This window comes from Brienomyrus brachyistius, unplaced genomic scaffold (assembly GCF_023856365.1).
Source record: "Brienomyrus brachyistius isolate T26 unplaced genomic scaffold, BBRACH_0.4 scaffold67, whole genome shotgun sequence".
Taxonomy (NCBI): Eukaryota; Metazoa; Chordata; class Actinopteri; order Osteoglossiformes; family Mormyridae; genus Brienomyrus; species Brienomyrus brachyistius.
Window position 1 is genome coordinate 1,535,587 of NW_026042342.1, and position 27,481 is coordinate 1,563,067.

Consider the following 27,481-nt stretch of genomic DNA (forward strand, 5'->3'; position numbering starts at 1 on the left):
ACTTTGCTTTACTGACATAATTGTTTCTCGTCACGACAGCTCTGTAAATCGTGTCGGATGAGAGTCAGCTCACTTGATAAATTCGGAAACATTTTCTCACACCAACGTTAAAGTATATTTGGAATGCAGCAGCGTGTGGTTCTGCGTAGGAGAGGACCGGCCGGGGTGCTGGCGCGGATGGTAAAATTATCGGATGGCTTGATCGCTGACCTTTAACCCTAGCATGGTGCTGGCCTCTCTCGTCATGGCTATCCTCTTGCTCAGGGTGATCCGTCCAATCAGATGGTCACCCTCCTTGGACGGTTGCCAGGTGACAGGATGCTGGGGAGGAGGTTGGACAGGAATTCAGCCACGTCTACCAGCAGCTACCGACCCGGACTCATACATGCACTCATGCACAAGCGTGTATACACACACACACACACACACACACATATGCACACGCACACACCAACCGCATTTATGTTAGTATATACTTCAAAACGTAATTCTGGTCCCATTGTTCACTCTGTCATGGTTACTATGACAACGAGGCTGAGGTGCAGAGCCCGCACACTGACTCCAGAGGGCGGAAGAGTCACACTAATGCAGGAGACCTGGCGAGTCTACGGCACCCCTAAAGGGAAGGAGAGGGGTCCAAACCCACGTACCTCATGCTTATTAAAACATCAGTCATTTACTTCTGTGACACGGATTTGAAAGTAAACAGTATAAAAATGTGACCGAAGAAGCTACACATCTCACACTTTTATTTAAACATCGCTGAGTGTAGTTTCACATGCTATTATACAGCGGCTTAGCAGGAGCCCAGTCATAAATCAACACGCATACATACCTTAGAGCTTTGTACAATTACACATGTAAATATTTACCGGAGTGGTAACATGACAAGCTGCAGGTTAAAAAGGCTGGGGCCTCTGCCTGCTTTTACCATATTTACTGATATATACCGGCCACTGGGCATGTCAAAAGTGAAAGTGCGTTTAAAGTAAACACTGTCATGCCAATGAGCACACGTCCATTCCCAGATGGGCGCCTAAAAAGGCCCAGTCTCTCCATGCCATGTGGCGAACTCCTGCGGAAAATGCAAGGGGGATTGGGGGGGGGGGGAGGGCGTGATGGTGTCGCCCTCAGAAAACTCACGTGCCACACGGTGGGGTCCAAGGGGTAGCAGTCCCAGTCACCTGGAAAGGAGAGGGAGGATTTCAGCAGGGGGATGGTGGGGGGCAGTCAGCTGGCGGAAGGTGCAGTAACACAGGGAAGGTGGTGCTGGAGTCTCATCGCTACAGCTCTGTTTACAGCAGCAGTTGGGGGCTCCGTCACCGGACTGATGTACTGCTACAGCCCTAATGCCGGCAAGCAGGGCCTCCAAGCCGTCCAGGGGGGGTGGGTGCTCGCTTTGCTGGAAGAGGCTCAATCCCATTATCCAGAAGGTGGTGGCGATAGGGGTGGGGGGTCGTCAGACGGCGAGCGACCAGCGCTAGGCACACATGAGGCCCGGCTGCCCATCTGCAGGGGCTGGCAGCTTGGCGTGCCATATGCCCCCAGGGACGGCCCTGCTCGGCCAGCTTTCCGTGACGTGCGCGTGGCCTCAGAGAGCGTCAATACAGGGACAGCAGACAGGAAACGGCCGGACTCGGCTGTGGTGACACTACAGCAACAATGAGGGACTATACGGACCATGAGGGACTATACGGACCATGAGGGACTATACGGACCATGAGGGACTATACGGACAATGAGGGACTATACGGACCATATGGGACTATACGGACCATGAGGGACTATACGGACCATGTGGGACTATACGGACCATGAGGGACTATACGGACCATGAGGGACTATACGGACCATATGGGACTATACGGACCATGAGGGACTATACGGACCATGAGGGACTATACGGACCATGAGGGACTATACGGACCATGAGGGACTATACGGACCATGTGGGACCATGTGAAATGAACTGCTACACAAGATGGCCCCCATCTTCGATTGGATGCACAAACAGTCATGTCAGGCAGGCTTTATCCATAAACAGCTATACAGTTCCACGAGGTAACGTTCAGCCATGACCACAGTCTGGGGGGGGGGGGACACAGCAATTTATATACATGCAATCAGTGGCACAAGAACCAAGGGCAACAGACTGTGCATGTACCCCCCATATTGGCTTTATTTTTCCAGCCAAAAAATATAGATCTTTACATGTGAATTATTAATTATGCACCCCCAATGTCAAACTCTCTCCTACACCCATGCATGCGGTGCATTATGTATGTGAAAATTAATAAATAATGTAGCAACATAAAAGGTAGAATATATAGTGTCGACTGACTGACAATAAATAGACACACAAAAATAGCACAACGCAGATTTCTGAAATAAGTGGGGAAATTGGAAGCCGCTGTGTTACGGGTGAAAATCGGTCCATACGCATACTGCAGGCTTCTGACACAGTGTGCCATGCAACGCACGACGCCATGCGGTGAAGCTAGCTCACTCTTCAGGATATAAACAGCCTCAGCTCACTCATTCTAATAAAACCAATAAGTCCTGCTGGTTAAAACTGTCTAACCTGCAGCAATGTATTATACTGTGTACAGTAAAAATTTAACAATCTGATTTGTCCTACTTGATCGCACCGGTAAAGCTGTCCGGTATGCACGGGGCGGATTCCCTCCATGGTGCGGGGACAGGACCGTGCACCCGGCTTTCCTGTCAGTCTTTGCGGCATTAGACCGACTATCAGCTCGCCTTCATTCAGTGCGTTTGTTCTGTGTATCGGTCAAAGACTGGGAGCCGAATTGATCGCTCCAACTCCGACTGCTTGCCATCAACCCCCCAGGGCAGATCACCGCCAGCGCAGGGCGGCATTAGGATACCGATTTATTGACCCAGTTCCTGTACTCGGTGTGCTAAAAACTAACCCTGAAAACAGATTTTAAATAAGTAATAAATAACATCCCCCCCCCCGTCCGCCATGTGGCCCAGGTGTCAAGGGACCCGGCTCTAAACCCCAAAGCTGGCCGCTCCCCAAACCAGAAAAACCGACTGGGCTTCTTAACATCCTTCGGGTAGATCAAGGAACAAAAAACCCAGCGAGGTTAAACACTGCAGGCAAATGGCCAGAGTCAGGACCTTCGAAGTGCAAGATAAACGGAAGGGAAGGGGGCAAAACAGCAGTAAGGGCACACGTGGGTGACGCTAATAATAATAATAGCAATAATAAAAATTATGCAAACGTATGCTGGATAGGAGGTTATGGAAAGCCGATGAATGAATATTAAAATCCGCAGTAACAGTGCAGTGACGTCACAGCTCCAGCTGCGATCAGTATTTTCCGATTCGGATCGGGGACCCGGGGGATGGCGTATTTTTATTCAGTATAACACACGTGATTGTACTCGAACTAATCGCCAAGCTCTCGATTAGTTTAAGCAAGTACACATGCAGGTATGACAACGCTTTGCTGGGGCAAAAAAAAAAAAAAACACAACGGTCCCTTGGGACCTTGGAAATGGAACTTAAAAAAACCGCAGATCTGTTGTATAACTTGGAAGCGACAGCCTGCGGTATGTGGCAGATTGCTTATGATCATACGGCGAATGCAAAAATAACGTCCTCACAAAATGTCTGCATGTGCAAGACGGCCACTGCAGTGGGAAACAAACCACTTTTCCAAATGATAGTTAGTTATAAATTCCTTCTGAAGAAAATACGCACATTTAAACAACCGTCAAGGTGTCCTGCACACTAAACTGTTAAGTCACAGTCCAATTATTCAGAACACGACGTACCTTAAGTGTAAATACCTCGGGAGAGAAATCAGCTTAAAAATCTTAATTAAAGTGCAATTTCTTGCAATTATCAAAATAACACTGATGTTACAAACACAGCACGGCACAGTTAATCACTGTCACTTTCTGTCACAATCAAAACGAATCACAATATAGAAACGCAGCGATATAGTTTGCAGTTTTAAACAGCAACAGATCACATAGGATAAGCTGTTTTAATAAAATGGTTTAGACGTGCAGTTAATGTAGTAATAAGTTAATTGGGAGTTGCCTTACCGATGGATATGACAGCTGGTGAGCTTACTCTACAGGGTTTCGGGCGCTGCGTCCTGGACCCTCCCGCCTGTCTGCCGGGATCCAGCCTGCCCCCTCCCATATTTACATTCCGCCCCCCGTTCGCCTTAACACGCTGCCCTTTTAAAGACTGCAAAGACGATCTCCCACATCCTCTTCCTTCTTTTCCTCCGCAGCTATTTTTCCGTTTGTTAATTTATTACAGACATTCGTTTATTTTAAAGGCAGTCATTGTCTTGTCTTTAATACCTGGCGCAACAGTAACTGATGATTGCTTGACGCGTGTGAATGTACAAAATCGTGAGGTGACAAGTGTGGTGTAATGAAAATAAGCGACAGCTTAATGCTGAACATGAGCAGTTAAACCCGTTTTATGGCTCACCTAGCATTTATAACCACAAATTAATGACGCCGTCGTGCTTTGACAGCATGTGAAACAGTCCCAAAGAACGCGGGCGGTTTGTTACGTCACTTCCGGAGAGCGTTAACTTGGCTAGAAATGACAGCATGGTATCAGACCTGCGGAGTTGGCAGAGGTAGGGCAGTTAACACGTACCTCTCTCGCTGACGCTCTCGATCTCCACGTCCTCACAGCTGGTATACTCTGGTGTGGAGCCGCCCTCTTCCTCCGAGCTGCTGACAGACATCTGCCTCTTGTTGACCCCACGCTTGGTCTTGTGGGGACGTGGTGGCGGCGGCCGCAGGGACTCGGATTGATCGGAGCTGAGCGAGTCGTTGCGGAGCATGCTCTCCATCTTCTCCCGCTTGGCCTTGCGCAGCACGGCAGCCGAGCTGGGCTCCAGGTGGTTCTTCCTGAGGTCAGGCCGCCCGGAAGGGCCCTGGGGGCCTGTGCGGACTGCAGGGGCGAGCTGGGGGGCGTGGTTAGGTTTGGAGGCGGGCCCCCCCACGGTCCTGTCTACAGAGTAGGAGCGGTGGTTCTCCAGAGGTGCCTTACGCTCGCCCTCGCCTCCGGCCCTCCTGCTCGGCCGGTTCTGGCTGGCCTCCCTGGGGCCCCCGTTTGGCTGCAGCCCCACCTCGTTGATGGCCACATCGCTGTGCCGGCGCTCGTGCCGTGCCTTGGACACCTTGGCGTGGATGCGCATCTCCTGCTCCTCAGGCTGCGGTTTCACCGGGTAACGCGCCAGGTTGGGGTCGCTGCGGTAGCGCGTCTGAAACTCCTCCTCCCGCCGCTGCCTCTCCGCCTCGCCCTCTGGCTGCCGCGGCCTTGGCTCCGGCCGGCCCGCTTCCCCTGCCACGCTGTAGTCCTGTGAGCGTACCTTCTCTAGCCTGCGGGGGGCGTCGCGCCGCTGGCTCAGGTCCTCGGAGGCGTGTGACTGCAACTTGCCCAGACCCCTGCGCCTCTCCCCTCGCGGCCCCGTCTTGGTGACGGGCTCGTGGAGCGACACGGGCCTTTTCCTGCGAGTTGGGGTGACAGGGCAGATGCGGAAGGTGTCGGCGTCGTCAGCGAGCAAAGCGGAACAAAGCGCAACGAGAGCCGTGCTGGCTAATCGCCTCAGAGCATCAGTACCCCGCAGTGGACTGTCAGCCATTACTAACCATCGAAGGATCAGAGGAATTGAAGGTTTTTAGAGGTTAAAACTTTCAACCCAACTTTGGATTTTGAGTAAGAAGAGTAACTGACTTTTTATTTCTGATATTAAATGCCAGGAGCAATATTCTGCATGGAATTACATAGGGAAATGGACGATAGATAGATAGATAGATAGATAGATAGATAGATAGATAGATAGATAGATAGATAGATAGATAGATGGATGGATGGATGGATGGATGGATGGATGGATGGATGATGGATGGATGGATGGATAGATAGATGGATGGATGGATGGATGGATGGCTGGATGGATGGATGGATGGATGGATAGTGTGGGTTCATCACTAAACTGGTGCAACAGCAACTTGTTACATTAGTGGACTAACCCAGGGTATGATAAATAATAACTATGCAGGCGAAAGCACGTACTTCTCCCTGGGAGGCTCGCTCCGGGATCGGGAGGTGGGCGCCCCCGTCTGGCCAGCATCGGGGCCCTTGGTGCGGTCAGCCGTAGCAGGCGGCAGGGCATCCTGGCCAGGCCCGGGGCCCGAGTTCAGCGGGGCCTGCGACCTGGAGCGCACCTTCTTGTCAAACATGGCCGGGTCGCTGTGGGCGGCGCCCAACGCGTTGGGCTTGGCCCCCTGCCCCGAGAACCACTCCCCCGACTTGGTGAGGATCTCCTGCTGCTTGCGGCACAAGTTGCACACCCACATGACCTGTGGCGAGGAATCAGAGAGGAGGAGATGGGAGGACACACAGACGGGGCGGAGAATCAGGTGACCGCGACTATGCCTGTCTGGATGCACATTTAATTCATGAAGAGAGATCCAAAATGTACGCAGGCATATCCTTTGGGCAGCTCTGATCTGAAAAGGGGGAACAAAATATCCACTCTTGAGAAACTTCTATCAGAAAACATTGCCCCAGATTGCTATTGCCAGTGTTTCTATTTCGGTACAGGCTTAGAATCAGCACACTACTCCATGCTACTATACAAACAGCACATGTCGTCATTTATAAAAATACCCTTCGGACGTTCGGTCCACCAGTCACTTAGCGAAAGACTGTGGATGCTGTAACCTAGATACCCCGGAATGGTCCAGGGAACATCTCAGCCATCATTCTGGCCACAAGCTGGGATGCAGACATCCTCTCACGTTCCCATGCTACCAGATGCAGTCTTAGGAACATCTTGGACCAGGGATGTCAAACTGCAGTCCTGGGGGTCTGGAGCCCTGTGTAGCTTGGTTCTTTCCCTGTTCCACCACAAGTGATTCAGCTCAAGAGCTGTGTGGTAATTAGCAAAGAAGTTGAATCAGGTGTGTTAAATGAGGGGAAACCCAAAAATGTGCAGGGCTCTGGCCCCCCAGGACTGGAGTTTGACACCCCTGTCCTACACTAAATGTGTTGTTTTGTTATTTTGATGGCTGAAGAATTTGACCAGATGTAGCTTAGATGTATTCAAGATAGAGCACTGTAGAGGTGAAATATGAACATCTGGGGGGATACCGGTCTCTAACAAGTAGTCAGGAAAGCTATACGCTGGTCAAATGATCCGTTTCGAAAGCCATGTTTCAAGATAGCTGTCAGCATGACAACTGACATCAGGGACGCTGAAAACAAGATAGTAAAATATGACAGCAAGTCCCTCTTAGAATTGGGTGAACGGGGGCATGACAAATGCTGGATGAGGGTCTGTAGCTGGGCCAGGCATCAAGTAATCACTTGGTGTAGTTGTGGGTAAGGATGAGGTAGGTTGCCGGTTCAAATCCCCAGACCTTCTAGCTAATTCGTCAGAGAATATGAAAGATTAATCACTGTGAAATACCTACCTCTGCATATCTGTAAAGTGTAACTTTATTCAGTGTTATTTGGTTAATTCCTCAACACATCCTTTCATAAAAGGCTATTTGCTGCATAGAAACCCAGTAATCGTGCGGCTCTACCTACGCGGGAGGCTGCTATGCAGAAAGTGGTAAGTCGCAGCCTCAGAAAGTGGTAAGTCGTCTTTCTGGGGCTGGCGATGTCGACATGACTATTTGCAGCCCTGCAGTCTCCCAGCCCCTTAAAAGCCCTTAACTAACACTCATGTCTGTGTATGTGTGTTTGCGTCCCGCTCAGAAGGCACCCACAGCCAGAGAGCTGTGAGGCCAAACAATTGATCTGAGCAGCAGCCTTCTGGTGCCCTTGCAGTGCCAGGAAATCTTTTAAAGGCATCGTTTTGAAGTACAGGGGTTTACGCAAGCTGCGAGCAACTCTCAGGTTAGCAGAAGTCTAAAACATTTAAAGTGGCATGTGTATAATATGTATTACATCTTACTGTCTAAACTGAATACACTTATAGCTGCTATGAGGTCATATAGAACCACCCCCAGGAGCACAGCCAGGACCAACCTCTCCCCAAAGTCACACTGGACGGGAGAGAGGGCAGGGAGTGTAAACAAAATTCTTCTCTGTCAAAGGAAGATGGGACATTATACAGTGCATGTCTTACCAGGTCTGTGGAGTACAAAAGGATAAGCAGGGTCAGACAACCCCAGGAGCAAGGGGGGGGGGGGGCATGGAATTACAGGCCTCGCTTAGGGATCCAATTGCGCTATCACTCTGGTGACCCAGGGATTTGAACCAGCAACCTTCCGGATACAAATACAGCATCATCATAACCTGCTGAGTCAGACAATGCTGCCAAGCTTATACTAGAGCACTGAACCAAAAGCAGATACACCCAGCACAGAGCACCCTGAATTGAGGTACTGCGTGGCCCATAACAGCTTCAAAATTTCACTCGGTGTCCGCAAAAAAACTCCATGGAGCCAAAGAGGAGCTGCCCCGAAATTTATGAAGATATCCAAAGCCCCTTATTCCCAAGTAGCATATTTACAGGAAATGGATTTGCCCACAGATCTGAAGCTAGAGTTTTTAAATCCAATTTGCCTTTTCCAAACTGAGACCAGATAAATAAACAAAACAAGAGTCTGGCGGGAAGGGCTCTGACTCAGCACAGGCTCTCGTACACAGCTGTGCCTCTGAGGCGCCGTGACCAGGATCAGGGAAGCAGGCCGCTCCATCACATCCTGACTGTGGACGCCGAGGGCCGAACACAGCTAATCTCGAGTAAGTCAGCTGCAGCGTACCCAGCTGTCAGGCACCTGCAGCGGCCCTCCCAGTAAGTGATGGGGTTCTCGGCCATCATTCCATACACCAGCCCAGCGTTGGAAATGTGCCGGAAGAAGAAGCTTCTGCTGAAGTTCTCCAGGACGAAAAACTTCTCTAATTAGCAGAGAGCGGCTCAATTTCTAAAGGCTCACCTCAAGCGGAAGGAGGGAAGCATTAATTCATTAAAGTGACACTCACAGTCGGAGCGACGGGATGGGGGGGCAAATTAAATTCGTGGGACAGCGATCCTGAATGCTGAGTAGAGAAGCCTGCTTGGGAGGAGAATGCCCAGATACATCCGGCGAAGGGTGAGATCATTCTGCCCGTTTTAATGGGCAGCTCAGCATATTAACCTGGAAAACTCATTTCTAATGGTGTGTGTGGAGATACTCATAGCAGAGGTGAAGCGGGAGGAACTGGGTACAGAATTAGGGCAGTGAAAGCACCATGTACTCCTCCTGGCCAGAGCTAAGTCGCGCGGGACAGATCGAGAAATTCAGAATGAGACGACATTTGCGATTGGTCGCCTGGAAGCCATGCCTTTTAAAGTGGCTGGACACGCGCTACCGTTTTGCTGTGGATCAAATCGCTGTACTGCAGTTAGGGGATCATACTCGTAAACTCCCCACAATATCACTCATAGTTCTGTTGACCCAACATGGTGTCGTGTTTTTAGCATGTATAACGGAGCCACCTAGAAGAAGGCGGGGCTTTTGGTGTATAGGTGGGCGGGGCCTGTGTGTGTGTGGGGAGGTCACTCTGAGTGGGCTGGCATTTAGCTACGTCACTAATATCTTATTCATGCCCGAGTTACACTTCGCTATCGAGACAGTCGGCTTTCCATGGTGACCAACTGGCTAGGCAGGGATGCCGGAATCACACGGACCACAGACTTAGCATGCCTTAGCGTACATTAGCATGAAAGTCTCTAGTTATGGGGAGCAACAGATTCCTGCACCCAACTGGGGGGGGGGGGGCGCTGTGGTGACCTCAGAGCTGGTCATGCGACTCGAACACTGAGGTCAATCTATGACTCTGCAGATGGACGGATCGGGACCAGGGAGACCACCACCGGTATGATCAGTCCTCCGTGATGTTTCCCCATGTTGTCACTTAGGTGTTAGTGGTGGGATCCTATGATGTTTAAGGATGAGGGAGGGGCATCTGTGGGACTATGCCGATGCTACACAGGCCGGGAGCGAGAGCAAAAACGGATCTGTTTTATCTCTGTGAAAGAATGAGTCTCTATATGCTTGCATACTGCGGAGTTACTGAACACACACTGTAGGCCTGCCTGCTACTGTAGGTCAGACTGCTGATTGTGACAGTGAAATACTATGCAGCAGTCCACGCTGTGTTCAGTCAGTGCAGCACGTAGCTGTGGCTGCCATAGCCAGCTGGCCTCTCAGGAGCTGTGCAGGATGCTGGGTGTTATGATGATCAGTCCGGGTTTAGCCCAGATTCACCGTGAGATCTGCACAGGGATCAGCTGTGCGCTGTGGCCACCACCACTGAGGGACCATTATGGAGTCTCATCCTGAAGGGAATATCAGTGGAGAGCACAGCGTCCCCTGCAGTCAGGGAGGCCCAGTGCAGTCTGGCGCAGGGTACAAGCCCCGCCCCTGGCCTACTTCCCAAAGCATGGCTGCCGTGGCTGACAGTCCCAGGTGCGCCGATCCGCTCCGGATCCAGCGCCCCGGATACCGGTCATTCATCAATGGGTTTTTTTTAAACCACTCTTTATTCATTTATGCTAATCCGCTCCATCTGCCGTCGAGGGGAGAGTGGATCTGTAACCAGGGAGGCACGAAACGCTGTCGTTTAGCATAAATATCACGGACGACAGCGTGGATGGCGCAGGTGAAACGAGGGGTGGGGGGATGTGCAGGCGGCCTAGCAACTTGATGTATGGACTGGCCCAAGTCAAACCTCCGCCCATAAGTCACAGGACTATCAATCCTGACTAAGGTGGAGAGAAGGCCGCGATGGAGACCAGCCGCCATTCCCTCTAACGAGGCTCATGATCTCCACCCCTCCTCTCCCGCTAAGCTGCATCCCTCCCCCCCCCCCCCCCCACCCCACCAGGGTATTTATAAGAACCCCTCATATTTCAGGACGAAATGTAGTATTTCAATAGTAGGTCAATAGTACTGGGAATTTACGGCAGGTGCCTGCTGATATTACAAAACTCAGACCCCCCCTCGCCACCCCTCCCCAAAAATGGGGTGTAGGCTTCCCTGTGACACGGTGTCTGCAGATCAATGTGATGGCTCCCTTTTCCAAACAAATGAGTCTCCTCCAAACTAAGTGGGTCAATACCTTAGCCGACAACAGAGTGTGGGATGCTGGCCTGGCACCCAAATATCCAACACGTTTCTCTAGTGGGGGGGTGGGCTGGTGGAGGTCTTACCCAGAAAAAGCATGTTTAGACGGACAGCTACTTCACACAGAATAGTTATTTTTTTCCGCTCTCTCTCGGGCTCCTTAACCAGCTGCACTCCTGGGTTTGGCCACTGGATGGCACTGCTACATGTCCAGTAGTGGAGGACAGTGATTTACACTGCCTGATTTTTCTCCATTAATTGAACTTGCCTAAACTAACGGCTACAGGGCTGTCTTCTGTGCTCATCCTCATTCTGGATGAAATACTCCAAAAATATCTTATATCCAGTCTCACCATGGACTGACTGTCATCCTTGCGGAGCCCGACACGGTGCGGGCAGTGAGTCCACGCCAGGTCTGACATTACAGGCTGTTAGTGGGACATCGGCCCGCAGGCTGGGGTCATTTCCAGGGGAATTCCACTGAGAGCTGAGACAATGCTCGTCTAGCGAAGACCTGCACGCCGATCTGTCACGTTTCACTGGCACGAGATAGTCGTTTAAGGAAATTTCAAGAAATTGAATCGACTTGGCAGCATGAGGAAAACCGGACGTGAAGATGTCCCTGAAGGAAGCTGTCATTCAGCACGGGTTAGGGACGATTCTGTCCACATTAGTGTCTGCACAGGTCCCCGGGGTGGGTCATGTATCCATTACACTCGGAACTCAGACAAAGACTCCCTGCTAGAATTATAACGATACCCTTCCTGCATTGTGGTGTTTAGCTTCTCCTTCCCGCGGCTGTCGTGAAATTGCATGGTGCTACGGAAAGGTAGCGATTAAAAACAATGGAAGAAAGATATACTGGGTATGAGTCCATACCCAAGAGAGACAGATGATTAAGCACCTCAAGTTTTCAGTGGAATTCCCCTTTTAGGTTAGAAGAACATGCACATAAGATCCCCCATCCTCTCTGAAAGCAGGACGGTTCTCGGTTGATATCAAGGTGCAGTAAGACCGTTTGGAACATATGCTGTGCCGGTGAAGCCATGTGTCTGTCGGGGTGGGGAGCTGGGGGTTAGATGAACGCAGTCTGCTGGGTGTGCGTGCGGGTGGGCCAGGAGGGGTGAGGGGTGCGCTTTGGGTGGTGTACCACCGCGGGGCACAGTCTGTAGAGCGGTGATGCAACTCCAGGGCAAAAAAATCGGACTCTTTTTTGCCCTTTTTAAGAAGTCTGCAGTGATAATGGAACGAGCGTCACGCAAAAAAAAAAAACAAAACAGAGAATGTCTTAGTGGCGAAAGGCAGCCCTTTAAACAAGCGGAGCTTGGTAAGGAATGGGATCATTGGGCCAAAGCCACATCTATAGGGTTCACTGACGACGTGCCGTTTTCTCTTTTTAGAGGCAAAGAACAATGTCTCCTTCTGGGAGCCTGACTGGCCATGTTCATCCCCAAGAACAGCTCTCCCGGGGTTAGGGGGAGCGCTGGCAGCGTGGCAGAGCTCAATGAGGTATTATGGGAAATTTCACTTTTATAAATGCCAGGCTCCCAGGTTAACTGGGTGGGGAAGGAGAAGGGCGGTTTGACGTGAAGGTGACAAAAGCGAGCGTGTCCCGCTGACACGAGTGTCAGACAGACTGAGGATTGGGGGTCTTGGGTGGGGGGAGGGGAGGTTAATTCTAGGTAACCCAGACTTTCATAAAGGCACAGTTGAGGACAGACCCACGCAAGGTTTGGCACAGAACAAACACAGACAGGAAAACGACACAAAGACGGACTTGTTTTTTTTAGGAAATCTCCGGTTTAAATTTCCTACTTTCAGTTTTTTTTTTTGGAAATCTCCTGCAAAAATCAAGACGGGACCGGCTCCTTTGGTTAGGCCAGAAGTTTGACGGACATTAGGGTGGGGGGGGCTGACACTGGACGGGGGGGGAGTCTGCTCTAGAAAGGTGTGCCGAAACTCCTCCCCTTTCTAGTGGCATACCGATCGCGGTCCCAAGCCGGGGGGGGGGCAGGCAGCATGCATTCACGGGGCGCATCTGTGTGGGCCCGGGGGGGGGGGGGGGGGAGATGTGGTGGAGTGGGGGGGGGGATCAGCTGTGCCCCCCAGCCCCCCCCACCCCCAGCCAGCCAGAGGGCGGCACAAAACTCATGCAGCCGCCCGCTGGGGGCTGTGACTCATGCAGGATCTGCAGAGAGAGCCTTACCCTGTCCTTCACTATGTGACACTTTTGGGGGGGGGGTGGGGGACACAAAGCAATGGTGGCCGGTTAGTCACGCGTTACCCATGAGCCCCAGCTTACCCACGCCCTGCCGCCGGCCGCCTGTCACATTTCAAAAACCTCTTTCGGGAAAAAACACACACAAGTTAAGATGCGCTGACATTACTCACGTTACTGGCTCATAAGCTGGATCAGGCGGCAAATTAATTTATTACATTGGCTTTTTATGCGCATGTGGGGGCTGCAGACTGCCTGTCACACACATGCACAAAGACACACACGCACACACACACACCCGCGTTGCATTACTGTTGGATCTATATTATACACAATAAATGCTGACTAAACAGGCCGCCCCCATCTACAGAGAGGCTCCGGACATGTAGAAAACAAGATGATCCCCCCCACCACCTTAATGCATGCCTCAGTCCACCAGCACGGAGAGTGGCGGGGGTGGGGGTGGAGTTTCACGACATGAAGAATAAGAAGAGAAAAGGTGCTAACCACTTTGTCCTCCTTGTGCGAGGCAGCCCAGGAAGCAGGGAGGAAGAGAGGGAGGGAAGGAGAGAGAGAGAGGTAGAGAGAGAGAGGGAAGGAGAAAGAGAGAGAGTGTTAAAGGTCACTGGTATGAGGCACATGGAGGTGGGGATGGGGCTGATGACAGGTGTGTAAGAGCATGCGACCCACTGTGTGATCAGTGACAGGATCGTGCATGATCACAGATGGATGGAATCAGGCTAAGCTTACGATTGGGTGGGCCAAGCCTGCATGGTCTGCCAGCCATGCTGCATTTGTGCACTTTGGTTTAGAAGGTGGGGTTAAAGATGGGTAAGACAACGGGTGTGTTTCTAAAAGCGACAGATAGAAGGCGCAGGGAAGCGAGGCGGACGAGGAACTGCGACGCACGCGACTAAATGCGTTCAAGAATGCAGGGAGATTTATTCCTTATTGTGTATGGGGAGATACTCACACCCGGCGCGTTGCGCTCACGCGGAAATCCTGCCATGCAGCGACATGCTAGTTACATCACGGTGGTCGCAGGAAATGCAGCGGGCTCATGAATGTGTGCATTGGCCGAAGATGCAAACCCGTAGAAATAGATATGTTAGTATGCAAATGTTGCCAGAGAGACAGCATGGGTGGGGCAGCAACGGAAACCAATGGAGGTGGTTTATATAACTACATGTATATGTACGTGCTAATCAGATCGTTCCGGTCGGCCGGCGCTCCCAGAGCAGGCTCCTGGCGGACTCACACCGGAAGGTACAGAGAAGCCTGATCCCAGTATGGGTCATGAACCACACACGCTTTTCTGCTGTATTTTAAGAATGCATCTTCAGGGTTGTGGGTTCGATTCCCGCCACTGATGGAGTTTGGGTGTTTGCCTGGGGTCCTTCCCACAGTCCAGAGGCTGTTAGGTGAGCATGTGTGTTTGTGCCCTGCAGTGTCCTGGGAGGCTGTGCCCCGTGTTTAAGCTCCAGATTCACCATGATCCTGTAGCAGATTCCTAGATACAGATGTCTGGATGTACCGCAGCTTGTTAGAAAACGAATGGACCCTCGTAATCCGTCACTGATTAAGTGTGCTGTTTTTATTCATGCACTTGTATTATTATTATTTCTGGGCACAGAGACAGCGGTGTTCGCTGCTGCCCCCACTGGTCCTCTGAAGTACTAGCGCCTCCTCAGCCTCAGTGGCGTAAGTATGCCATGGCTCTGTATAGAAGTTGTACAGCCAAGACCAGGTGCTGGGGCCCCTGCAGCATCAGTCCGCTCCCTGGCAGCAGGCGCAGCTGGGTCTGGAGGAAATGCGACAGCTTGTCTCTCGGCAGGCCCGGGCCTGGTGAGCCGCCTGCCAGGTTGGCTGCCCCAAAAGGGGGCCCCTTTCTTGCCGACGGCCGGCCCTCAACGGGCCTGCTAGGGACCTCCTCCTCCGGGCCCCACCTGTGGACCTGTCCTCCCGGCATCCTGCCCCCTTCAGGAGCCCTGGATAATTAGCACCATGTTACCCTTTCCGCTCTTGTTGCATACGGCTGCCCCCCGAATCACACATCAAGGCCCCCCCTCCTGCCTGCCTCCCTGTGCCGTTTCGTTACTGATAAACGCTAATTAGGACGCTGGGTCCAGCAGCAGCCATCTCACAGGGGAACTCTGGGGGGGTGGGCACCATTTGAGGGATTTCCTGCAGCGGTGGCCCCCACCCTTCCTATGCTGTGCTCCTTTTCAAGACCCCCAGTACTCTCAGTGATCATGCCAACCCCCCTGACTAATACCTCATTAACCTTTCCCAGCACTCAGCAGGGCTACCGTAGGGTACCCCCCCCGATCGTCGGAACCTCGAACCCGAGCCTTCGCATCACCACGGATCCTGCCCGCTCATTAACGATGCCTCAAAATGCAGCAAAGCGATTTTTATCAGGCACACACTAATTTTAATTTAATTGTCTTTATTTTTTGGGGGGGGGGGTTGTTCAGCAGTTAGCACTGACCTTGTGTGAGTCATCTGTACTTCTTGACATAAATTAGCAGGTCAAAAGGCCAAATGGCTGTAGGCGAGCCCACTGATCTCAGGTCAGATCTCCAGCCTCCTCCAGGATCAGGGTGCCTCTGACATGTGCTGCGTGTTTAACCCCGTACACACCGAGCTGTTACATTAATCCGGGCTCATCTCGGCTACGGTTTAGGTAAAGCTAATTTTTCCAACCTAAATATGTGCTTTATTCTATAAATCTGACAAATCTATGCCCACATACAGTAAATCACATGGCAAAACTCCCAATTGGGGGTCAACTGTGGATTTCACATGGTGTTTCTCCCTGCTTTTGGGAGGGGTTTCAGATGGGGCATGATGGGAAGGCCACGCCCCCTCATTAGAATCCTGCAGTGCTGTTGCTGGGCTGTAGCTAATACACTTTTTCTAATCAACAGTTAGCTATACTGGTGCCCGCCCGGTTTGGCATCCCGTTCTGGGGGGGGGGGGGGGATGTTGGGGGGGGCATAGTGGGGGCAGCACCGTGAACGGTGGCATATGGCGAGTCACGCCCAGAGCGCTTCTGGGACACGAATGAAGAAACATTCCTATGAAAGAGGTGAGATGGATCGTATGTGGGAAGGGTCATGGGGGGGACGGGGTGAGCAGACAGACATAGACGGGGGGGGTGGCGGAGAGGGGGCGACGCCTCACATTGTTGGAGCGCAGGGAGACCCGGCCTCCACAGCGAGCGCAGAACTTGGTCTGGCAGTAGGAGCAGAGGTGGCCACAGCCGTCGGCAAACTTGGTCTTGCGGCAGATGCCACAGGTGGGGGCGTCGTCCCGGTGCAGGCTCTGCTGGCGCCGCGTGTCGGCACCGATGCGACGCACTTGCTCCTTGTAGCTCTCGAACTGCTGGTGCAGCCTTCTGATAGCAAGGGGAGAGGGGAGGAGGGGAGGCGGGGGGGGGCGTCAGTCAACGACTGGGCTGCAGCACATATACCAACAGAGAGAGACATGGATAAAGAGAGAGAAAACCAACGAAGAGAGACACCGACGTAGAGAGACACTGAGCAAGAGTGAGACAAAGACAGAGAGAGACATTGACCAAGACTGAGACACTGACAGACAGACACTGACCAAGAGTGAGACACTGACAGAAAGAGAGACTGATGGAGAGACAGATACTGATGGAGAGAGACACTGACCGAGAGAGAGAGACACTGACTGAGAGTGACACAGTGGCAGAGTGAGACAAAGACAGAGAGAGACATTGACCAAGACTGAGACACTGACAAAGACACTGACAGAAAGACACTGACCAAGAGTGAGACACTGACAGAAAGAGAGACTGATGGAGAGACAGACACTGATGGAGAGAGACACTGACCGAGAGAGAGAGACACTGACTGAGAGTGACACAGTGACAGAGTAAGACACTGACAGAGAGAGGCACTGATCAAGAGTGAGACAGTGACAGAGATACTGACTTAGGGAAACAGAGAAAGACAGACGGTGAGAGAGAAACAGAGAAATACTGACCCCCAGGCACACATAGCAGTGGCTGCCCAGTGTCACTGTCACCACAGCACGCTGAACAAGTGACCTAGCGTCATCCTCCATCTGCCTGAATCCTGCGCCTTTCTCGGCCTGTCCTGCCCACTGACGCACCTCGCTGGCACCTCAGGTCCATCCGCGGACCGTCTGGCATGACACATGACTGTCACCTCAGCTCTGCTCTCGTTGACACCTGGCCTCCAAGGGCTCTCCATGCCCAAGGACCCCTCTGCCGGCCAGGATGGTGCCAATTTACCAGCATGCGGGGGGGGAGCCGGGGCATGCCGAGCAGGGGGGCACATGCCAAAACGAAGATGGGCCAGCAGGTGCCAGACAGGAATGTGGCCGCAAAGAGCCCCAGGGAGGGGTGCCAACACCGCACCCAGGCAGAATGTTCTGTGTTATTAAGCGGCTCTGTGCCAGCATCGTTCTCTCCAAGGCAACTCAACTTCCTGAAAACTCCAAGTTTGGGGAGCAGGGTCTCACCCACGGGTTTCACAACCTGAAGGACTGGACTGACCCAGTATGCCCAGGCGTGAGAGGTGTAACTACTCCCCCACCAGCTCAGCGTTACAGGGGAGAAGGTGTGTGGGCCAGGCCAGGCGACAGAGATACTGCTGCCACCTTCACGCCATTTATCAAGGGGGGTGGGGGGAGGGGAGGTGCTGGCCAGACACTTAACAGATTAAAAGCCCTTTGGCAGACAGTGGCAATTAAAAATACTTGAAGCGGAGTGTTGAAAGGCTAAGAAACACAAAGTTACGCCAAAGTAGGCAAGGGGAACCAAACTTTCCCACCCCCTCCAGTCCTCCCCTTCCCCAGTGCCCCCCCACCCTTCACCACTTCCTGTGACAAAAATATTGCGCCTGTGAAATGCAAAAGATGAAGAGATGCATCCACGTGAGGCCTGCCTAGGCGCAGCCATTGCCCCCGCAGCGGCGCCCCCCCCGCCTGCAGGCGGCGTGAACGCCCTTGCTACTCACGCGTGACCTCCCTGCTTCCTGTCTGGCTGAAGGCGCAACGAGGAGGAATGTGCTCAGCCCCGGCCCCTTGTTTACGTCCCAGCGGGGCTGTAAATTCACACGGCGCTCAAAGGGCAGACATCGATCGCTCCGGGACTGCCCTAAGGGACGGCGGGGGTGGGGGTGGGCACAGTGGGGCTGTCAGGTTAGTGTATTTCATCTCCTAAGTCTGAGCATGAAAGGAAGCATCACTATACTATGTGGACTGCTGTGTGCCTGTGGTGTATACGGAAGGTTATGGGTTCGAATCCCATGTCTGCCATAGTTCTCATATCGCTGGGCCTTTGAGCGAGACCCTTAACCTCCAATCACTGTGGTGGTGATGGATGCTGGCTGACCCTGTGCTCTGACCCCCAAGTCTTCCCGGATTGCATATATTTTGAACAAAAGCATCTACCGAATAAAGGAATGTCAGTGTAGTATCACTTAGCGGTAGGTCACACCAGGCTGTGAGGAATGTGGAACAGGCCAATCAGGGATCAAAGGGAAGTGATGTCATCAGAGCGCGCCGAGAGATAGGGAGACCCACGAGTGCTCAGAGATCTGAAAGTACATCTAATGGTGTCCAAGTGGCCACAGAAACCATTAATACTGAGCAGTCTAGTATCCTAGAACAGCCCCCTCCACCCCATGCCTGAGGGGTAACAGAAACACCAAGCTGTAAGCTCAGGTTGTCACAGTATGCAGGGAATTTCCGCAATCCACTTTGGGAGTCATCATGTCTAATACTTCAGGAGAAAAAGAAACATGTTTATGTAATCACCTATCATCCTGCAGAGGTTATTCAAGGAAGACTAAATCTGAGGCATCGCTTCGAGTTGGATGGGATGTGTGATCAGGTAACGACTCGGAATGAAAAACTGCAGCGAAATAAAGCAAAATAAACACGAGGGACGAGGGGAGGGGGTGAATCGAGTCATGGAAAGGGGACTCCGCAGAGTCGCGTTACAGACAACGTACAGCATTACCTCATACTCGCATAATGTGTGAGTGTGCATTAAAGGGGAGTGCCACCATGAAACCTCCCCTTTAAATACTAAACAGAACACAGTAACTAGGTCAGTGATTTGACCATGCCACATGCTGCCTGATAGTACCTGTTGTCATGCAAAATTAGCTTGTTTGCTAAATCATCGATCATGCCTTGACATAATCATTGCAAAAATCTGGTTTGCTGATTTGTTCATTTATTAATTCAAATGCATACATCTAGCAAATTCGGAAAGATGTTTGTATATCGGAATAAGTTTAGCAAATGCTGAAATTTTACTTTTTAAGAAATATTCACATGCAAACAAGTTTCCATCCACATTCCATAGCATTTTCAATGAGCTACATTCTCTCAGTGACATTTTTGTCATGCAGGCAGTGCATCTTCACAGACTGGGTGATCAAACATACTTGACAACAGATTTCAGAGCTTAAAATTTGGTTTACCACAATGGGGAGAAGCTCAGAAAGTTATAAGAAAATGATATGGCATTATCTATCAATATTCAAGCCTGTGGGCACAGATCCTACACTGTACTGGTGCAGGGTTCTGATAGAGCATGTCACTTGCACAATGGGGACATGGAGATTCCTATCGGACCACGCCCTTTTAACACAGAGGCCAGGGGCGCTAATCATGCTTCTCATGGCGACAGGCATCAGTAAAACCCAGGATCTAAAGCCTAACACAGCGGTACGTTCCTCATTTTTCATCCTCCTGGATGAGCTTCAGCTCATCATGGATATGAAGTGAGCAGAATGACGAGATTATGAAATGGGCACATTAAGATCTGGCCTTAGTAAAGCAGCACCATGTGAGTCCTCAGAGGATTAAAGGCCGTGTGCACTCTGCTGACTGTGACGTCGCCCCTCCCCCACCCACCCCCACCTCAGATCCCCCACACTGGCTGACACCGTGTCTTAATTAAGCTTGAAGGGAAGCCGCTAATTGGGGCCTCGTTTCAATCTGTTCCCTCCCCCGCTTAATGGGCCTTTTCTGCAGATAACGACGGCCTGAAAGGAGATCGGTGGGAATGTAGTCTGACCGGGACCCCCCCCCCCCCCCCACCATGTCTGAACACAGGTAACGGGAAGGACTCTGGGGTGAGTTAAGCTGAGCACTGTTGAAAGGGGTGCTACATTGTAAACAGGTGGCACAGTGGTTGTGGGTTCGAGTCCCAACTCCAGCTTTGTGTGCATTTGGGTAACAGGAGAGTCTAGATCAATCAGACACTACCCCTAGCACTGCATTACACCTAGCACAGTGTTACACCCAGCACTGCATTACACCTAGCATAGTGTTACACCCAGCACTGCATTACACCTAGCATAGTGTTACACCCAACACTGCATTACAACCAGCACTGCATTACACCTAGCACAGTGCTACACCAAGCACTGCATTACACTCAGCACTGTTTTATACTCCACACTATTTTACACCCCTATCCATTCCAAATAAATATCAATAATGGCTCCCATTGACCGAGTTGTACCAGGTACCATGTAAAGTTAGTCCCGCCCACCCTCTCTAAACTCGAGCCTGTGCCTCCGCCGGATCAGACCCACACCGATCTAAAATGGCCAGATTAGGAATAATCTGCTTTTTTTCCAGGGTGCGGTGAGTTGGCTCTCCAGACACTGTGAGTCACCCCTTAACTTCAGGCCAAAATCTCCACACAGATGGATGGGGATGCCCACCTCACGCGCAGTAACAGCAGCTCCCATCCGCACTAACATCACCTTACTCCTTACTGCCTCAGTTTGCATGTATACATGTGTGTGCACATATGTATATATGGGCAGGGATGCTGGGAATCTCTCCGTGGCAAAACCCTGGCTGCCACGCCTCGCCCCCAGCACCCGTGTGGGCGTCTTACTAGCGATCTCTGCCCAATCCGGCCGGTCTGCTGGTACATCACACCACACCGTGGCCCCGCAATATCTGGATCGCTCCGACGGGACAGTCTGCGATTGCAGCCAAAGACGGAACCTCTCCTTAAAGACAACTTAAATAATCTCGCTGATGGCTGAAAGCGGGGCAAAGTCGGCCACCTCCCAGAAACATCCTAAAACGCCGTCCAGTCTCATCACAGTGAGATGATCCCGCGAACGACAGCCCCAAGCCCGGGGTGATGGGGGGGGGTGACAAATACCTGACTTGTAAAAAGGCCATGTCTCGGCGATTTTCGTCTCTGGCGTCCCAAGCTTCGGAAACAATAGCGACGCTGATTCATCTGTGCCCGGCCCTGGTCCGGCAGCCTCACAGCCCGGAGCCCGCATGACGTGCGCGCCGGCAGCACAGTGCCACCCGGGGGAGCCGGACCGCGACAGCCACTTGGGAAAGATTCCTTGGCAACGGTGACGACTTCAGAGAACGGCGCCCTCCGCAGGGCTCATTGGTGGCCGGGGCCGGTGACGTGCAGCAGTCCCGCGGCACCAGCCGCACCTTCCCCTCCACCCAGTGCTTAATTGAAAATTAAGACCGAATGCCAAACTGCTAGCGGGCGCTGCCAGGACTCTCAGAAGAACCCGCAATTACGCTAATGCAGAACGAACGTAGTAATGGACCTGAGGTATAAAACACTGCCCTCCATTTTTGTAAGGAAGGGCCGGCGAGCAAGGGGGGGGGGAGGGGGGGGTGTTGAGGCCTGCCAGCAGTGTGTGCTTTAATTTAATAACAGCCTATACATCTCCAGATTGAAATTCATCGCTGCGTTTGGCCTGAATCACAACGCTGCGGAGAAGTCCTGCTTCATTGTCCTGTCCTGTTGCGGAGGCCTCACCTAACTGCGACTCTGCTTTCGTTTGACTTTTAGCTTTGCTTGCTTGTTTTGTTCTGTTTTTATCATGGTAAGCTGGACCGGATGAGTAAACCAAGGGGGTATTAGGGGATCCATGGGGGAGTTTTTGGGCTTTTGGTGACAGCCTAGGGACTATCCAGCGAGACGGCATGTTTAATTAAGTAACGGCATGCCGTTGCACGCGCCGCTAATTGCTAATCAAACAGGCCCATCAACAGCGAGGATGACAGCCGAGGCGACGCGGGGCTTCCGGGCCTCGTTCACCAGCTCCTGCGGTGTCACACGCCTTGGGGACAGGTGTCCCTGTGGGGAAGCAGAGCCCAGGCCAGCGCGTGTGCCAAACGGATTAGCAGTCACCAACGGTCAACAGCACGTCACAGCCCGGGGAAAAAAGACAGGGGAAACTAAAAAAAGACCTTAAAGGTACAGGGGACTCTTAAAAGTATGGGGGATACCTGAAAAAACAAGGTACACTTAAAGGTACAATGGATACCTAAAGGTACAATGGACGTTTAAAGGGACATTGCACTTTTAAAGGTACAGGAGACTCTTAAAAGTATGTGGGATACTTAAAAGTACAAAAGACACTTAAAGGTACAGGGGACACCTAAAGATTCAAGGGACACAAAAGCTTCAATGGATACTTAAAAGCACAGGAGACACTGAATGTTACAGGAGACAATTAAAGGCACAAGGATCACTTATGGTACAAAGGATAATTAAAGGTACAGTACGCACTTAAAAGCACACGGGACACCCAAAGGTAGAGGGCACATTTAAAGGTACAGGGATCACTTAAGGTACAACAGATAATTAAAGGTACAGTAGGCACTTAAAAGCACATGGGACACCCAAAGGTAGAGGGCACATTTAAAGGTACAGGAATCACTTAAGGTACAACAGATAATTAGAGGTACAGTAGGCACTTAAAAGTACATGGAGCACTTAAAGGTAGAGGGGACATTTAAAGATACAATGGACATGAAAAGGGGGACACTTAAAGGTACAAAGGACATTTAAAGGGGACACTTAAAGGTACAGGATACATTTAAAGGTTACAGAAGACACCTGAAGGTACAATGGACATTTAAAGGGGGACATTTAAAGGTAGAGGAGCCTGACCTAGAATCCAAGGAATTCAGAGAGAGCCAACAAATCTGCCAGGAAGTAGACTGTTGCCGTGCTGGTGAGGGGGTTTGGGCAGTGCGGCCGGAGCGGATGCACCTGGAGCGCCGGCTCAGCTGAGCTGTTTTCCCACTCTGGCCTGGTGCCTCCCATGTGTCCATGTGTTCGGCAAACTTCCCACAGCGTCCATCGCATGTCCGGCGGCACCATGCCGTGGTCACCAATTACATGCTGCACGGCCCCGGACTTGCTCAGAATCGCCAGCTCAGTGACTGTCCTGTGCCCAGGCCAGACCAGCCTCCCCCAGCTCACTGTAAATAGAGCCGGGAGAGAGCGGAGGGTCCAGGACGCCCAGTTCCCGAGCGAATCGGGCCGGACTTAGCTCTCCGGGTCAGAAACTTGGCCCCGGCCCTGCTTGGCCTATTTCCGCGGCTCTTTCCGCTTATGCACACATGTCAGCTGGGGGGCGCTGTGCCTCTCTCCCACGCTGAGCTCTGGCATATGGCGCCTACTCCCACACAGAAAAAAAGACCTGCCTTTGGCCGACTCGGTCCTGGCGGAGCTGCCCACCCACCCCGCCACCCTCTGTGTCGTCCTGCTTCCAGGCAAAACGTAAGCACCCCCCCCCCCCCCCCGGCCCCCTCCCTCCCCTCATGCCATAGCCTGCTAACACGCCCCTCCCCTCTCGCCCATCTGCTCCTGCTCCCTTTTCAGTCCCCTCTCTCGAGGAGTCCCTTCCCAAATCCGTTCCCCCTTCACCACGTTCCCTGCCAGTCGCTGCCACAGTAACCCAAAGATGCACGCTGGATAGGCACAGTACCGGCATGACAGACAGGCTGCTCCCTGCAGAGCATGTGACGCCCGGCTCGTTCCCCGCATCCGCCTCGGCCTGCTCCTACAATCCGGCACTCGGCCACACAAGACACTGTCACACTTCATTCCCCTCACCCCACCTGCCTCCCTTTGTCAAGCCGACGCTGCTAGCTGCTATGGAGACGGGGATGCTGGCTCCCTTAGCACCCCCGGAGATGGGTGATGATTTATCTTGCCCCCATCCCCACCCAGGAGCCAATCTGCACCTGGCCCCCTAAAATAAGCTTCTGTCAAAGCACCGAGCCCCAGAAATCTGGCAGAAAGGTTGGGTGTTATCAGTCAGTCCCTAATGTCAGGCCTGTTTGTGAAGGCATTGGCTATGCCGGGTCCATGGCCTCCCTGCCAGCCCTGCTCTGCGTTATCCCGGGATTAGAGGACGTGACCCCGGAGTAACGGGAGACTTCTGAATCACAGCAAAGCCGACCGGATTTAGGAGCAGAGCCGCACGCTCCCGGAGCTGATGTGATTAAGACGCCATCCGCTGTGTGAGCCGCTCCCCCCCCCCCCCCAATGGGCCGTCGTTTCTGAGGGAATACCTTATTAAGGAGGGGCTTATTAAGGCACTCCTCTGCCGGAGTACCTGGGAGCTTTCCGTTTCGAGCCAGGAGGCCATCCTGCGACGGGCACGGACATCCCTTAGGGCCGGGAGGTGTTTCCCTCACTAGGACTCAGGGGGAAATTGCTAGAACCTCCTCCCCCATCACAGGGCCCCCGTCTTAAAGGGGCAGCAAGCCCCACCCCTGAACAACAAGCAGGGCACACATGTCGATGTTGGCCTTAGAGTCTGTGTGATGCAGCAAAAGATCTACCTGTACATGGAACCACAGGGCCTACAAGTCACATGACTGAAACCACACCCGCATCTTCGCAGAGTCACATGACGCAAGCGGAAGTCACATGGGGACAGGGAGGGCCTTTCCCAGCAGACTGAGGACACTAGAAAACCCTCCCAGCCTCATATGACAGTCACCTGAACTCCGGCTCCTACGTCACAAGAGGTTCCACTTCTCCCAAACCGTGACCCCCCCATTCCACGCACACACACACCATATGCAGTGCATGCCGCTAACTGGCATGGCAAAAAAGACACATGACCAGGAGAGAGCACTATATCCATCCCTCACGTCCCACGGCTCGGGGGGCTCACGCCCGTCCCATCCCAGCGATCGGACTGACGGAAATCCAACGGAAGCACCCGAAGCGATAGGGGGTGCTTTTTAGGAAAGGTTATTTTCACATCCATGCGCTGCAATCTGACACTGCTTCCTCTCTGTAGGAATGCCAAAATACACCACCACTGAGCCCAGATCAGATCGATACTGTGCTCGCGTAAAAATAGACGCCTGTTTTGTTTGGCCCAGCGAAAACCGCTCTGATTTCACGGCTGCTCGGAAGGCCTCGAACACGGCAACAATCACAAACGGGGGGTAAATGTTTTAATTCAGGCCCAAGGCTGTTGGACAGCAGAGCTACCTAGTCCCAAAGACGGATTTCCCTGAATCCTTCAGTGCGGCTAAGCCAGCGGCAGATGAAATAAATAATGGATGGAGCTGAGCTTGTTGGAATTAGGGGTGTGTTGTGCTGTGGACCGGAGGATGGAGAACCACACAAGCCTGGGCTGATTGTGGGGCACTGGAGATTATTTGCTAATGGGCTTTTATCATAAAATCATTCACTTATTTCCCTCACAGCGCCCTCCCTGGCTCTGCCTCTGTCCACATTTGACCTCCCCAGCCAGATGACCTGTCCTTGACCAAACAGTGCCTCTCTCATCAAGCCTACTGTTAATATGCAGGCTTGTTTAACTAGCAAATGGCAGCTAATGGATTAGCCTGTGACAGTCTGTGTTAATGAGATGGGCTCTTTATCCACCTGAGGCCCCACTGTCACCATAACGGTGCATGTAGTCAAGGGTTTTGGGTCCATCTTCTGTGCCGCAGGTCGACGTCTGTCCCGACAATTAAGAGGTGGACCTATACTGGGGCGGGGTCACAGGGGCGTCGGCCGAAAGCTGATTGGTCCTTGATGTGCGCCTTCTCCTGTCACTCACCGATTCAAAACATATGGTGGCTAATGATAAGGTAGGACCCTCTGTATTAATTATGGCCGCCAGTGCCCCCTGCAGACCGGGGCTTTTCATCGAACGCCGTGTCCTGATTCAGGAAATGACAGTTAATGAGTGACAATGGTGTCCATGGATAGTAAAGAGGAAAGTCCCCCCCTAAATGATGTCCCCCTCCCCCCAGACAGCTGACATTTAACACTGTACTGTCTTCATTATCGGCCTCCTCTTCTAGCTCTGAGGATTCGGTCCCTATGAGGACCACGGTTCTGTGGACTTCCCTGTTCAGAGTCCTGTTCCCCTGTGTGTGTGTGTCCCCCACCCCTGTCCAAATGTCCCAGGTTCTTCTACCACTACCATCACTCCACCATCTTTCCCTAATGCTGAATCTCGTCATCATTTCGCCTCCGTTCTCCAAACCTTCCGGACGTTGCCTGATCGCCCCGATTTGCCTGCCTCTCCTTTTCCGTCTGCCGTTCTCTGCTGAGCACTAACTGAGCCTCGCACTATTAACAGTAAGGCGACGGTGTTTTATGATCCTCCCTCCAAACAGAGGTGAGCTGAGGCCACGTTCATGACCTCAAATGACCAGGGACCTGGCCGGGCGGCGCCGGTGCGATTGGACGTGCCCCGTTGGCGTCGTGTCCTGGATCTTACCGGCTGTTCGTGCTCATGCACCCCCCCCCCACACACACACACACACACACACGGGTGCCGTTGTTTCGGCCAGTGGGCCCCGGCATCCACTGGGCACCTCACTATTTCGATCCACCGGAGCTGCCTTCTGAAAATCCTGTATGGACCTTCAAACCGGCTGCAGAGCTGATGCACGCAGGCGGGTCTATAAATACCCACCACCCCCCCGAGGGCTGCGAGTGGCACTGGCTCTGTAGGAGTGAGAGGAACGGAGAGTGAGAACAAGCCCCCCCCCCCCGGAGGCTGGGATTGGGGGCTGAGGGAGGAGTCTCATTCCCACCTTAGATTCACACTCCACATATCTGTGCGTGACAGTAATTCCTGTACCTGGATCTGCAGCTCAGCACGCTGACATCAGCAGGTCCCCCCCCCACCCCTTGGGTAATGCTGGAGCTCCTTCTCATGCCCCCCCACCAGCCAGCATCTACTCCCACTCTTCCTCCTCCACTCCCCCCGCCAGGACATAAAATGAAATCGGACCCTAGCGCTGTTACAGCCCCCGCCCGCTCCTTCTGGAACCTTCCACTGCT

The 27,481-nt window shown here is 52.4% G+C and overlaps 1 protein-coding gene across 1 annotated transcript in view; it reads right to left on the minus strand.

Moving 5' to 3' along the window:
• The window catches only part of LOC125725465 (regulating synaptic membrane exocytosis protein 1-like), a 70,189-nt gene that overhangs the window by 28,982 nt on the left and 13,726 nt on the right, over window positions 1–27,481 (minus strand). The window contains 7 exon segments of the mRNA XM_049002398.1: window positions 211–321; window positions 1,144–1,184; window positions 4,654–5,513; window positions 6,082–6,368; window positions 13,339–13,359; window positions 13,858–13,869; window positions 16,537–16,750. Coding sequence (XP_048858355.1) covers window positions 211–321; window positions 1,144–1,184; window positions 4,654–5,513; window positions 6,082–6,368; window positions 13,339–13,359; window positions 13,858–13,869; window positions 16,537–16,750 — 1,546 coding nt within the window.